General features: G+C 37.3%; 1 protein-coding gene across 14 annotated transcripts; it reads right to left on the bottom strand.

The window, feature by feature from the left end:
- Window positions 1–6,895: 6,895 nt before the first annotated feature.
- Window positions 6,896–11,789, bottom strand: LOC112741867 (uncharacterized). 14 transcript variants are annotated; one of them, XR_003171677.2, is made up of 10 exons: window positions 11,363–11,789; window positions 10,022–10,102; window positions 9,870–9,901; window positions 9,436–9,477; window positions 8,760–8,846; window positions 8,462–8,550; window positions 8,085–8,135; window positions 7,891–7,962; window positions 7,536–7,606; window positions 6,896–7,452 (listed from the first exon to the last, which is right to left on the bottom strand). XR_003171677.2 is itself a non-coding variant. In XM_025791044.2 (9 exons), exons 2-8 carry the CDS (start codon window positions 10,093–10,095, stop codon window positions 7,939–7,941), a joined length of 399 nt encoding a protein of 132 aa, XP_025646829.1. In that variant the 5' UTR covers window positions 10,096–10,102; window positions 11,363–11,789; the 3' UTR covers window positions 7,419–7,606; window positions 7,891–7,938. The 14 variants fall into 14 exon arrangements, 10 of the variants coding, with proteins under 10 accessions (XP_025646829.1, XP_072072269.1, XP_072072268.1 ...); XR_011871928.1 differs by having other exon boundaries at window positions 8,760–8,834; XR_011871927.1 differs by having other exon boundaries at window positions 10,022–10,099; window positions 11,363–11,775.
- Between the last annotated feature and the right edge of the window lie 1,894 nt (window positions 11,790–13,683).

Below are 13,683 nucleotides of genomic sequence, written 5' to 3'. Positions count from 1 at the left end.
AGGCACCACGATGCTTTTTCCATAAAGATCTGCAGTAGGAGAAGAGTAAGAGCCAAGCACTCTCCTTTGTTGCTCATTCCCATTCGGGTTTGCCACATTGGGATTATCATTATTAGTCGGATCCATACTAGATTCTGCAGCCTTGTAAAGTCTTGCTTGTTGTAAATGCCGCCTGAAAGCCCTTTCAGGTTCAGGATCAAAGTCTAAGAGATGCTCTTTGTCTCTGTTCCTGCGCATAAACAAACTGAAAATAAGAAAGAATGGGAATCTCTACGTCAGAGTGCAGAGAATTCCCAGTGAGGTAATCTGTGTAAAGAAAAAAATACTAAATAAAATAAATAAATAAATAGAAAAGAAATAATAAATAGGTAACACCAAACTTAATTTCAGAAATTAAAAAAAATATTGGTGCTATTTATTTATTTAAAAAAATTGAAATTTTTTTTTAAAAAAAGATTTTTAAAAATTAAAAATAAAACGCCTAATCCAAGCAATCAAACAACTAATAGTTGTTAATCACTATCAATCCCCGGCAACGGTGCCAAAAACTTGGTGCGGTATTTTATAACCAACAACTTACCGACAAGTGCACCGGGTCGTACCAAGTAATACCTTACGTGAATAAGGGTCGATCCCACGAGGATTGATGGATTAAGCAACAATAGGGTTTGATAGGATAAGTTAGGCAAGCAGAAAATAGTGTTGGAAGTTCAAAGAGCATTAAACAATAAATTAAGAATTTCAGAAAGCAAGTAGCAATGAGTTGGGAATAAAATTGGAGAAAGCAGTTAATGTTTCAGAGTTATCTATTTTTCCAGATTGAATTTTCTTACTAACTATTTTAATCATGCAAGATTTAATTCATGGCAAACTATATGTGACTAGACCCTAATTCCTTAGACCTTCCTAGTCTCCTCTAAAATTCATTAACTGCCAATTCCTTGGTCAATTAATTCCAATTAGAGGGTGATGATCAATTTCTAGTTTATATGCCAAAAGAATCCTAAATATCCAAAAATAAAGGGATTATATGTCACGTATCCTGTTAAATACAAACAATTAGAAATTCAGTATAATATGTTTTCAAGCTGTTGTTCAAGTAAATAGCTTTTCCAAGTTTTACAAGAACTCAATTAGAACATGGGTCATACTTCCGTTTCACCCAAATTTATAAAATAAAGAGCAAAAACAATTATTGAAATATAAATCAAAACATGAATTAAATTAGAAAGATCAAACGAATAAATCCATACAAATAGATAGAGCTCCTAACCTTAACAATGGAGGTTTAGTTGCTCATGATTGAGAGGAAAAATAAGGATTCAGGTAAAATGTACTGTCTTCCGATCTGATGGCATCAGATCCCTTTTTATAACTAATCCTAATAAATTTAAAATCTAATTCTCTAAAATATCTTCTCCTAAAAGATAAGATTTGAATTTAAATTCGAATTAATTAACAGATCTTCAGTTGATGGGTGGGGACCACTTGATTTGTCCATTCTGGAGCTTCTAATCTATGTTTTTTGGGCTGGAAACTAGGTCAAAACAGCCCAGAAATCGCTCTCAGCGTCTTTCTGCTTTTTCTGCACGTGGCGCATGTCACGCGTACGCGTCAGTCACGCGGACGCATCGCTGGTCTTCTTCGCGAGTCACGCGAACGCGTCGATCATGCAGACACGTCGCTGAGCAAATCTTAAAATCACGCGTATGCGTCAGTCACGCGTACGCGTCGCCATGGATACTTCCAGATCACGCGCACGCGTTAGTCACGCGTGCACGTCGCTCCTCGCAGCCATCTCCTTTGATTCTTGTGCTGTAGAAACTCCGTCAAATTCTGCCGAATGCTACCTAAAATAAACAGTATTGCACAAAACTCAAAATAGCATCCATAGTGGCTAAAATATAACTAATTCTTTATTAAACTCAACAATTTAAGTGCAAATTCACTAGGAAAAGATAGAAAAGATGCTCACGCATCATCAGGCCGGTGCATCGGTATCTGATTGTAGCCGGAGTAGACGTCCATAAAGCTCAGATACCGCTACCCTATCGCCGCATCAACAAGTACATCAATATTGGGAAGGGGGTAGCGTCCTTGGGACATGCTTTGTTAAGATCAGAGTAGTCTACACACATCCACCATCTCCCATTATGCATTTTTACCAGAACTACATTCGACAGCTAAGTTGAGTAGTCTAGTTCCCGGATAAAACCTGCGTCTAAGAGGCTGGCCGTTTGCCTGGCCACCTCCTCTGCTCTTTTCTGTGACATCTTCCTTCTCCTCTGAGCCACTAATCGGGCTTCTGGCTTGATGGCCAGGTGGTGTTACATGAGTTGGGGGTCTATATCTGGCATATCGGCTTTCGTCCAGGCAAACAAATCACCATTGGCCCTGATCATTTGTACCAAAGGCTCTTTCAATTCATGTGGGAGGTTTCGGTTTACGAACGTGAACTTCTCCTCCGTGTCCCCGACCCTAAACTTCTCCAGGTCTCCCTCTGGTTCAGGTCTGGGCTTGTCGCCGACCCTAGCATCCAGGTCGGCGAGGAACACCCCTGATGCTTCTTCGGATTTTTTCCTCAAGGAGAGGCTGGCATTTTCGCAAGCAACTGCCGTTTCCAAATCTCCTTTTATGGATCCTACAGATCCGTCATCAGTGACAAACTTCATCACTAGCAGCTTTGTACTGATCACTGCCCCAACATCGTTAATGATTTTCCTCCCTAGGATGATGTTGTAGGCTGTAGAATCCCGCGAAACTACGAACTCAGCCATTATCAATCTTCACCCCTGTCCTTGTCCCATGGAGACCGGCAGGGAGATTATCCTTTCTGGCATGATGAAGTGATCGCCTAGCCCTACGACACCGTGCTGGTGAGTCGTTAGGTCAGCATCCCGTAACCCTAATGCATCGAACACGTTGCGAAACATAATGTTGGAGTCTGCCCCCGTATCTATAAGGATCCGTTTGACGAGACCGGTTCCAACCCTGGCCGTGATGACCATGGGGGGCTTTCCAGGATCTCGTCAAACCATTGGTCTTCTGAGCCGAAAGAGATAGATGGAAGCCTTTTGGAGCATCGCGCAGATGAGGAGGAGACCGCCAAGACTTTGGCGTCTTTCTTGTGCGCCGATCTCGACCTTGGAGCCGTGTTTCTCGCGGTCACTACATTCACTACGGTAAGACCGTGGTCGTTGTCCCCTGGCTCTTGTCGTCGCTTCACCGTTCGGGTCCTGTCTTTCCCATCGTGGTCGCGATTTCGTCTCCTCGGCTCCCTGATAAGGTGGGAGAAATCGACTAGTTTTTCGTCCCTAATTTCTTGTTCCAGTGCGTCTTTCAGGTCGAAGCAGTCCTGTGTCTTGTGTCCATAGCCCTTATGGTAATCACAGTAGAGACTCTTGTTCCCCCCGGTTTGGTCCTTCAGAGGACGGGGCTTTGACATGATTCCTTTCTCAGCTATCTGCTGGTAAGCTTCTATGATGGGGAGGGTGAGGGGAGTGTAATTGGTGAATTTTTCGACACGAGAAAACGGTCTGGGTGTCTTGCTTGGACCGCCGTCTCTGGCGTGCTCCTTCTGTCTTTCTCCATTACCGTGCTGCCTGGGTTGATTGTAAGAGGGCTACCGCTTGTTGGCAGCCACAACTTGACTGACTTCCTCATCGTTAATGTATTCCCAGGCTACAGTTTGGATCTCTTCTATCGTCCAAACCGGCTTTGTGGTGAGGTGCTTTCTGAAGTCTTCGTTAAGGAGCCTGTTCGTCAGACAGACACTAGCCACCGTATCAGTTAACCCCTCGATCCCCAAGCACTCGTCGTTGAAACGGTCTAGATACTTTCTGGTCGGCTCACCGATTTTCTGAGTGACGCCGAGCAGATTGATCAGGTGTTTTGCCTTCGCGATTCTGGTGGTGAATTGTGCTAAGAAGGCACGGCTAATATCCGAGAAGCTGGCCACGGAGCCCTGCGGGAGGCTATTGAACTACCGTATCGCAGGCCCTGCCAAGGTGATCGGGAAGGCGCGGGACCTTACTTCGTCTCCCACTCCCTCCAAGTTCATTCTGGCCTCAAAGGCCGTGAGGTGCTCCTGCGGGTCTTGGGTTCCGTCATACCTCATGTCTGTTGGTTTGTCAAAGTGCTTTGGCAACCGGACCTCGAGGATGGAACGATGGAATGGGGTGGCACCCATGATCACGGGTCACCGTGTTCCCCTAGATCTCTCTTCACCATTTTTGCGATCTCGCCTCGTGGTGCGTGCCCCCTTACCTCGGGCGTAGATGATTGTGTCATGTCGTCTTCTCGGGTGTTCCTAATCTTCCCGGCTACTTTCTGATTCTGATCTCGAGGCAGGAGCACGCGGGGAGCGACTACTTCGGTGGGAGGTTCTTCCTCGACTTTCGGGAGACTGGGAGTAGTTGGGGTCGGAAGTTTGCTGATGATGCTCCTGATCCGCTAATTGGCGCTCCAGGTTCTGCACCCTATGGCGCAGTTCCTGCATTATCCTAGCGCTGTCGCTACCAGTTCCCCCGAATGGGCGTCTTTCTTGGGCTCTCGACTGTGGCTCGGTACGTCGCGGAGGGGACCTCAACCGCTCGCGGGGAGAGGCGACGGAGGCTTCCCCCTCAAGGCCCACCGCGCGGCCATGGTCCCTTGGACCTTGCACGACCTCCATTTAGGCGGATCCCCACAGACGGCGCCAATGCTCGGTAGGTCGGTTATCGGACGGTTCGGGTGAATCCTCGATTTGATAGGTGGGGTGCGGGCTGGGACCAGGTCGCGAGGGTGAGATTGGAGTAGCCGACTTTCCGAGCTCTAGACGTGGAGGGGGTGTCACCTGAAAGACACTCCGACGCTCAAGTCAGTTGAATGTGCAGGCGAAAAAGGGATAGAGTGGTATCTAACGTACCATGGAGGAGGGGTAGGACCTTCCCTATATATACTGTGTCAGAAGTGGGTCCCACCAGAGAAGACCCACCTTCCTCGAAACTTCCTCATACAGCTGTAGTGATGAGATGTCAAGGACGCGTGTCCGGGTCGGTGGTTAAGCAGCTCGCACCCGACCGTTCGGGTCGGGTGGTCTACGTGTCGGGTCGGCCTGCAATCAGTTTTGGCCAAGCCGCAACACTACCTGTGCACCAAAATCAGCTACCAAAGTTCGCCACTAATATAAAATACATAATGAAATACAAATACACATTGAAAATAAATTAAATTACACATATATTTATACACAAATATATTAGTGGTTGATTTTAGTGACTGATTTTAATGTACAAATAGCATTTTTTAAGGAAAAATGAATAGGTTTGTTTGATATGTCACTTTGTATGCATGTCTATTCTAATCTAATGAAGGGGACTATTAACAGTCCTAGTTTTTTCATCCTCTAGAATCCCTAAATCTTGCTTAATGAAATTAAATGTTTAACTTTTGGGACAGCCATCTAAGCAAAAGAATTGGATTTTTCTTTCTTTCTTTCTTTCTTTATTAATTAAGCTTTCATATATGGAATCAGGCAATGAACCAATCCAACGCCACCAAACCAAGCACTAGGGGACAAGAGAATCCAGAAAAGCAACAGCCAGGTAAATTGCTTAATGTAGATTGAAGAGTGAGATTTTTCAATTTGATAGAAGAAAACTTTTTTATTCTTCTTTTTGGAACTTCGTATTTTATTTCAGTACAAATAATATTTGTTCACAAAAAAAGTATTAAAAAAAATGTTTGCTAATTCTACTTAAGTTTGCTTCATGCTAAAAATTATTATGACTTTTTAAAATATTGACACCTTTTTTTTTTGATATTCAGAAGAAACAAGAGTTGTTGATATTCAGTGCTGCTGCCCACTACAATAACTGGTACAAGTCACACTCACATTATTGCATTGTAAATATATCTAGTGATGATCTCAGTAGCAAGCTAGTCAATACAAAGCTAAAACAACAACTCACTATAATGAGATGGGTTATTGTTTGAACAACACTATAGTGCCCTAATACATACACAACTAACATGTATAAATAAATAAACTACAGCAACCTTTGATCACGCCCTTTCTTCGGTCTTACAAATCCGTGCTAGTTTAGATGTTATTTTTCATGGCGTTTTTTGTTTTGTTTTTAAAGCCACACCAAGCTTGGAAGCTACTATACTATAAGTGTTATACAAGTACGGACTATGCTATGATTATTTCTTTATAGAGGAAAATAAATGAAACAATTGCTAATTTATATTACTTTGGTACTATTCTTACAAGTTCTGTTAATTACTTTAGTGAAACATTTAAAACAAATGAGCAAAATTGTAATTCGGCTTCATTGAAAACTAATAGTAGATCGTCATGTAAATCAAACGTAATGTCCATTATGATTATTCTAAACGGAAGTGTTAAATAGGATTTTGAAAGTTTTTATTTTTACCCCAAGATTGGTTGCCATAATTAGCTTTAATTACGTTAAGTTGAACTTTAAAATTGATTTCTCTCTTTTCCGCTCTCTTAGACATTCATCATGAGAAGTTTTTTAAAAGAAAAGTATAGGTAAACAAAATATTAAACAATATGAACAATAGATATATCAAATGTTCAATTCACTAGGTATACGAATGATTATCTTAATATTAAGATTTAGATAAATAATTTAGAATATAGTGTGTTTTTATTCTATTGGACCCATTTTAAAGCTCATTATTCACATCATTCATAAAAACCATTATTTACATAGCAAAGTCTTTTTTCTAAATGTTTTGTCAATGAGAAAAACTGAAAAAATTATTCCAAACAGACAAAGAAAAGGACAATCTTTGCAGTTTTTTTCCAATCTAATACGTTCATATTCATCAAGCATTAACATCGATGAATGAAATTAAATCATTAATAATTATAAATAACTAAAACTAAGCCACAATAAAAGTTTATATTATAATAAACTTTCCAACATTGTCATCCATGTTACCCAGGCCTCCACAGCTAGAGTTCTATATCTGAGACATCAGACTAGGATTGGGTTATATAAAGTAACTTCACAACAGAATGTCAAATCAATCTTGTGTAAGTAGATCTTGTGCAAGTAGTGTTTATTTTTGGTTTTCCACTGTATCCCCAACTCGACATGTCAAAGACTAATTCGCCGCGGTACTGAATTCCATTTAAAGGTTTGCCGCTGGCTAATGAGTTGCTACATGCACAAGACAGGATTCGAACCCCCAACACTTGCTTAAGCGGACTAGGGAGTTAATCAGTAGACCAACCCAATTTGGTTTGTAAGTAGTGTTTATTGTCCAATCATTCGAAAGTTGATAACTTACAGTAACTAAAGATTTATAATAAAAGCTCACTTAAATTAGATTAATTTTGGCATTATTGCTCAATCACACCACTGCTCTTTATCTTGACAAAATTCAATAATTGGACATCCAAGTTGGTTCCGTGTCATTATCAACACATGAAATCTCCTGATATATTGAGCAGTTAAAACTTAACAAAATATAATAAAGATACAAGAAGGCAACAAGATATGAAGATTTGGGAATTATACCTCAAATGTCAACTGCATTCAAAGTAATATTTTTTCACCCATACATTGGCTCAATTAAGATACAAAATTTGCTGCATATGAAAAAGTTGAATCATCATGTTGGGCACAGAACTATACAAATGAAAAATATTACATGTACTCAACTTTAGATCTCATTTTAAGAGACACCATCAGATATTGAGATATCTGTGAATCACTGTTTGGGTTTGGGAGAAAAACTGGGACTCATTTTTAAATTTAGTTGAGACACCTTCGTGTGTGCTTTAAAATAAGTTCCAAAATTAAGTACAAATAACACTACAGAAAATAACTAACCAAACACCGTAAAATTTAGTTTCTCGTCAACTCTTCTCACATTTAACTTTCTGCTACACACTCTTCTTTCAGCAACTAGTACATGCAGTTAGGGATTGATAGTTGATAAAATCTGTCAACCAATGAAGAACAAGGAAGAGTAAGGCTAAAGGTTTATCCAATATGACTCAATACTGTTAAGGATTAACAATGCAGTTGAGGAGACTGCACATGCTAATCAGCAAATAGCATTACCTTATCTGTGAACAAGTGAAATGCCTCCTCAGCCATAGCTTTATCAAGTTCCTGACCAAAGCAACACAAGTTTTCAAGGAAATTTCTGTGCAAGTTTTCCTCGGTGACTATTACAACTAGAAGCTAATAAGTAGTAATGATTATAAAAACTGTAATCCATGAGCTATGATTGCTAGGCAAGCAGCTCAATACACTCTTATGTTCAACAACTTTAGTCACTTTCACTTCTTAGATACATTAAAAATAATGTATTTGGATGACTACATTCAAAAATTAACTTTTGAAAGTGAAAATGACTAACATTGTGAAATGGAGGGAGTAGCGAACATAGACTAATAGATCGGGAACAAGTAAAAAGGAAGTGACGTCTATCTTACGTTCTCAGGATTTGGGGAACAATTAATGCTGCAAACTAGTTCTTGAAGGGCTTTATTGTTCAAAGCATCACGGATCTCATTGGAAGACACTGCACCAGAAATACAATAACTTTGAACAAAGAAATCACTAATTATTTGTGGCTTTAACACTGAAATTTTGATCCCGGATGTAGGGTTTTCTCATCTACGTCTTAAATGTAGAAAAACTTATACACTCTACCACAAAGACACTTCTAACCTCCTTTGTTTTTCTTTGAAACGGTGTCTCAAATCATTGACAACAAAGAATTCTTCATACCTATAGCATCCAGTTGGTGTTTTTGCAGTACCACAATAGGTTCATCAACAATTAATGGCTTTTCTACAAGTGATTCTGAAACAGCAGCTAATGAACAATACATAAACAAATGTTTGACCACCAAAGTGCTTAAAAGCAATGAATCATTACATAGAATCAAGTTGCCAAAAAAGAACAAAGGCTTAGCTCAACAAGAGACAACAGCTTTCCTCCAAAAGCTTATTACAAGGTACTTTTATTCAAAAATAATATTTTTTCACAAAACTACAAGATGTGCAAACCTGCAGATATCTACAAAGTACATAAATAGCACATAGGTTTCATTCAAAAAGTAGAGTTTTTAAAGTTTTGCATACTGCTTCTGCATAAGAAAGAAAGTTCATTGTGGAATCAGCCACCTGCAATGCAAGGTAATGCTGCCTAGCATAAATTCAAGTAGTTTGTTCAACAATTCAACACCTTCATAGTGTAAGTATGCTCTTCATATACAAAAATCAACAAGAAAATAACGAGATTGGGAACAAGTGTCATCATCTTTAATACTGAAACAAATACGTACGCCTATCAAATGAAACTTTAAATTCTAATATCCCACAGGAACATCCAACAAGGAAAATCCATCATAACATAGAACACACCATCAAAGCAGTAGCACAAGCAAGCAAATAAAACATACTTGTTTTGTCCTCTTGAGCAGACGGCTTCTCACATGGAAATTCTGCAGCATTGAATTAAGTCTGATCAATTCAATAACCCCTGGACAACCCAAATATTAAACATCTTCATATGTTGATTTTCCTTTCCTTTTTCTTTTTTCTTCTTTTTCTTCATTTTAATTTTACTTTTCTAAATACCAAGCAAAGATTGTTTATATATAAATCATGCTAAGATTCTGTGTGTAATCATATAGCACAAGAAGATAGAATATACACATACACACACACACACACATCCCTTTAGAGTAAAACTCCAATCTTGTCTCCAACAAAAAAACACAGGAAAGAGTTTTCTATCTCGATAGATCCCTTTACATGCATTGCATCAAACAAGTAATAGGCAAACAAATAAGGTGAGGATTTACAAGTTAATAACAAACATTCGGCATCATACCTTTGTGATTCTTGAAACATGCCAGAGAACAACTACAATAATCAAGCCAAAAAACTAACATCAAATAGAAGCAATTATTTTTCCTAAAATTGTTTTAAAAATAAAATAAAATAAAAAGGATAAAAACTTGTGGGTTTTACAGTTTTACTTACTAAGGCACATAACATGAAGGGCACTTGTACTTGGATTGTGCTTCGTTGCAAACTTGGCATTGTTTAGGACCCATCGAACTTCTATACAAAAATAGAAAAAAAAATTATTAAAAGAATAATAATAAGGTAATCTCAAAGGTTTTGATTGTGGATGGCTGCTCATAGCGGTGAGCCAAAAATCCGCCATAACATTATTGTCATTATGTCGTATGACGATGCGGCAAATGGTGGATGACCTAAAAATTAGGTGTACATGCACAAGAAATGCAAAAAAACTGCACATGTAATAAATTATAAAATCTAATCAATATAAGTGATTTTCTATTCATAAGGCATGCAATTAATTCAACAAATTTAGTAGCAAATTCAACAAATAAACATATCATCAAGTCATAACACCAAAAAACATTAAACATAGAACTTAAATACTGAAAACTAAGAAATTGAAATAAAGGATGGAAAAAGGGAGGTTTACAATTTATAACACTGAAACAGAGGGGAAAATACAACAAAACACCAGAGATTAGAGACAAAGCTTAAAACCATTCCCCTAGATAAGCACAAAGAATCACCTAGAAGAACAAATCAACAAGTCAAAATGTTCTACTCAATCAGATAATCATAATCATCTAACGGTAACACAAAGAAAGCATCACCAGCTTGAGTCATCATTGCAAATAGTAACAGCAGCAGTATTAAAATTAGGGTTCAAATCACCAAAAACTCTAAAACAGCAGAAGTATTAACTTGTGGAGCTGACATAGATTCGACTCATGAATTAACTCGTAGACTCGTACGAATTTATTTGATATGAATTTTATAAAAAAATTATTATTATTATTATTATTATTATTATTATTATTATATATATACATAAATCTAGCCATTCAAAATTAACAATATCATAACAAATATTTTCGAACACATTCATCCTTTACAAGTATTCTTATATAATTAGTACAACATAAAATACACATAATTAAAAAATCTAAATCCGTAATACTAAATCGGTAATTGAAAATTGAACAATATCAAATAATCAAATTAGAGACGCCAAAAAAAATTATAAATTATACTAACACTGTAATTTACAAAATCTGCAATACTAAAAGCAATAAAATAAAATTCATAAATCTTTAACTCTAAACGACCAAAATAATAAAAATTTGACAATTAAACATTCAATTCAAGTTCAACAACTTATTTACAATTTACAATTAACTCTAACCAAATCAATTAATTACTAACCGCCATGAATGGATGAACCATCTGACCATCTAACATAAATTATAAGCAATAGGCTAAAATTAAAAGCAATAAAATTTAAAAAGCAAAAAATACCTAAATTAACAAGCAGAGGCTCAAAGAAAGGGCAAAGGAATCCCCGACGGTGAGGGTGCAGCAGGCAGCAGCGACGGCGAGGGTGCAGCAGGCAGCAGCAACGGCGAGGGTGCAGCAGGCAGAAGCGACGGCGAGGATACGGCAGGCAGCAGTGACAGCGAAGATGCCCCTTTAACGTGAAGTTAGATTAAATGAGAACGCAGGGTCTCGGCCAAGGAGGTGCGACGAACAGTGGTGACAGCGGCGTCGCAAAGAGGAGTGAGTGAGGGTGAGGTTGCGAACGGCGCAGAGGAGAGGACGGAGAGGAGTGAATGAGGGGTGAGGCCTGAGTGTTTAGTGTAACTGTAGCCCCAGAAACTCGGAAAGGCGTGTTTTGAGTGTTTTTGGGATTAATTACCAAATCAGTTCCGGATATTTTTAAAGGCTTACTCCTTCTTTTTTTTTTTAAAGAGTATCATTAACCTGCATTAAAATAATTATAAAATATATTTTTTTTTATTTAAAGAAATTACTAATTAGATTTTGATTCTTTAAAATTTTGGTTTTTTAATTTTTTTTCTTTTTTTTTATTTTAGATTAGAAGTATTTAGAAAAAAGAAGATCTGCTAAATTTTTATCCAATTTAATTCTTGTCTTTCTCTCATTCTCTTCATCTGCTGCAAATTTTGTTCGTATATCCTCGCCACCACAACATGCCGTCGCAACTTGCTGCTGCCATCGCGCAACCTGCTGTCACAGCGCAAGACGCTTCTGCTTCCGTTGTGCAAGACGCTACCTCAACGCTTGAAGGTTAGTTAATCATTGTGCCTTTTCAATTTATGGATCCCTTTTCTTCCTCTCCCTCTGTCATTAAAAAACCTAAATACTGGTTTGCATTTTCGGTTACTGTCCTACCACTCGGTTTTAGCACTTACTATTTATCTAAAACTACACAAACAGGTTAATCCTCATGGGTGATCCAATTCTCAGAACATGATGAGTCATGTTTATAAAAGCAACTAAGAAAAATTTTTTGTATGTGATAACTGATAAAATTATTGTATTTACTGCTATTGCAGCTACTATTTTAGATACATATACACCATACAAATCAAGGAATCAGAAGAATACAATTGAAGTTGGTCCAGAAAACTTGAAACTAATTTATTACAAGAAGGAGGCAAAACTCACTGAATACATCAACAGTAAAAGTAAGATATACAATTTGGATGGAGCTTTACTTTTCCACTTTATTCCCTTACATTTGTCACTTTGAAAATCTAGTATATCATTGTACTTAGATACAATTTATATCCAAATACATTGATCTAAAAATTTACTAGATGTTCAAATTGTGTGATTTTTTAATGTTTTATTATTTGCTTACTGAATAATGTATTCTAAATTGATATTTGAATAATTTTGTTCAAGTGGTTAGTAGTTGAGTTCAAGTTGTTAGTATTTGAATATTATATTATGAAAGTGTGGGTTGAATTGAAAAAGAGATTTCCTTCAATGCAGTGTAGACATCTAAAATTAAATTGTATTTATTGTAATTAAGAACTCAACTACTTTTCATAATATTTTCGATTTACTTGATATATCTGATACATATCTTAACTAGAGATACTTGATGTGTTTGTGCTAAACAAAAAAAGCATGCTTTTTATGATAATGCCTGTGATTGAATTTTTATGCAACTTTATTAACATATTCTGTATGAAGCTAACTTTTACCTTAACTTTTTGTGATTTTTATGTTTAATATTCTTTACCTTTGCTTTAATATTTCCGGTTGAATTGTTTACTATTTGTAAATTTGTTAAACAGCTGCAAATTCTAGTATATGACCTTGTTACATTTTATTACTATCTACTTCCCATTTCTTTTTCCATTATATATTTTACTATGATGCTTACGCTATGTTCTCATTTGTTAATTTTCACTTAGTGAAGGCTTTTCACCGACAATAAATGCATAAAAGTCTAATATTAAAGGGTCCATACCAACCTCATAAAAGAATAGAAGTAAATATTCAATATACTATTTATATACATATAAGAATAAATGCCTAAAGACCAATAAACGCGCGTAAGCAAATTTTGCGGAATTTTTAAAGGGAAAACAATGTGTTCTTCGGTGGCCGTGAGCGACGAAAAATTTGTGACATGAGATCAGAAATATAGATAGATTGATAGACAAAGGATATATACTCGTTATTATTTTTTTGTCCTTTGCACCCACCGCATTCATAACTGGCATTGGCATATTATATATAATATTATATTGTCTTTTATGTCAATACCCGTCTACTGCTTCTGTTGAATGTGTAATGGGAACAAA

The sequence above is a fragment of the Arachis hypogaea genome, chromosome 2 (genome assembly GCF_003086295.3).
Source record: "Arachis hypogaea cultivar Tifrunner chromosome 2, arahy.Tifrunner.gnm2.J5K5, whole genome shotgun sequence".
Classification (NCBI taxonomy): Eukaryota; Viridiplantae; Streptophyta; class Magnoliopsida; order Fabales; family Fabaceae; genus Arachis; species Arachis hypogaea.
This window is presented reverse-complemented; position numbering and strand designations above follow the sequence as displayed.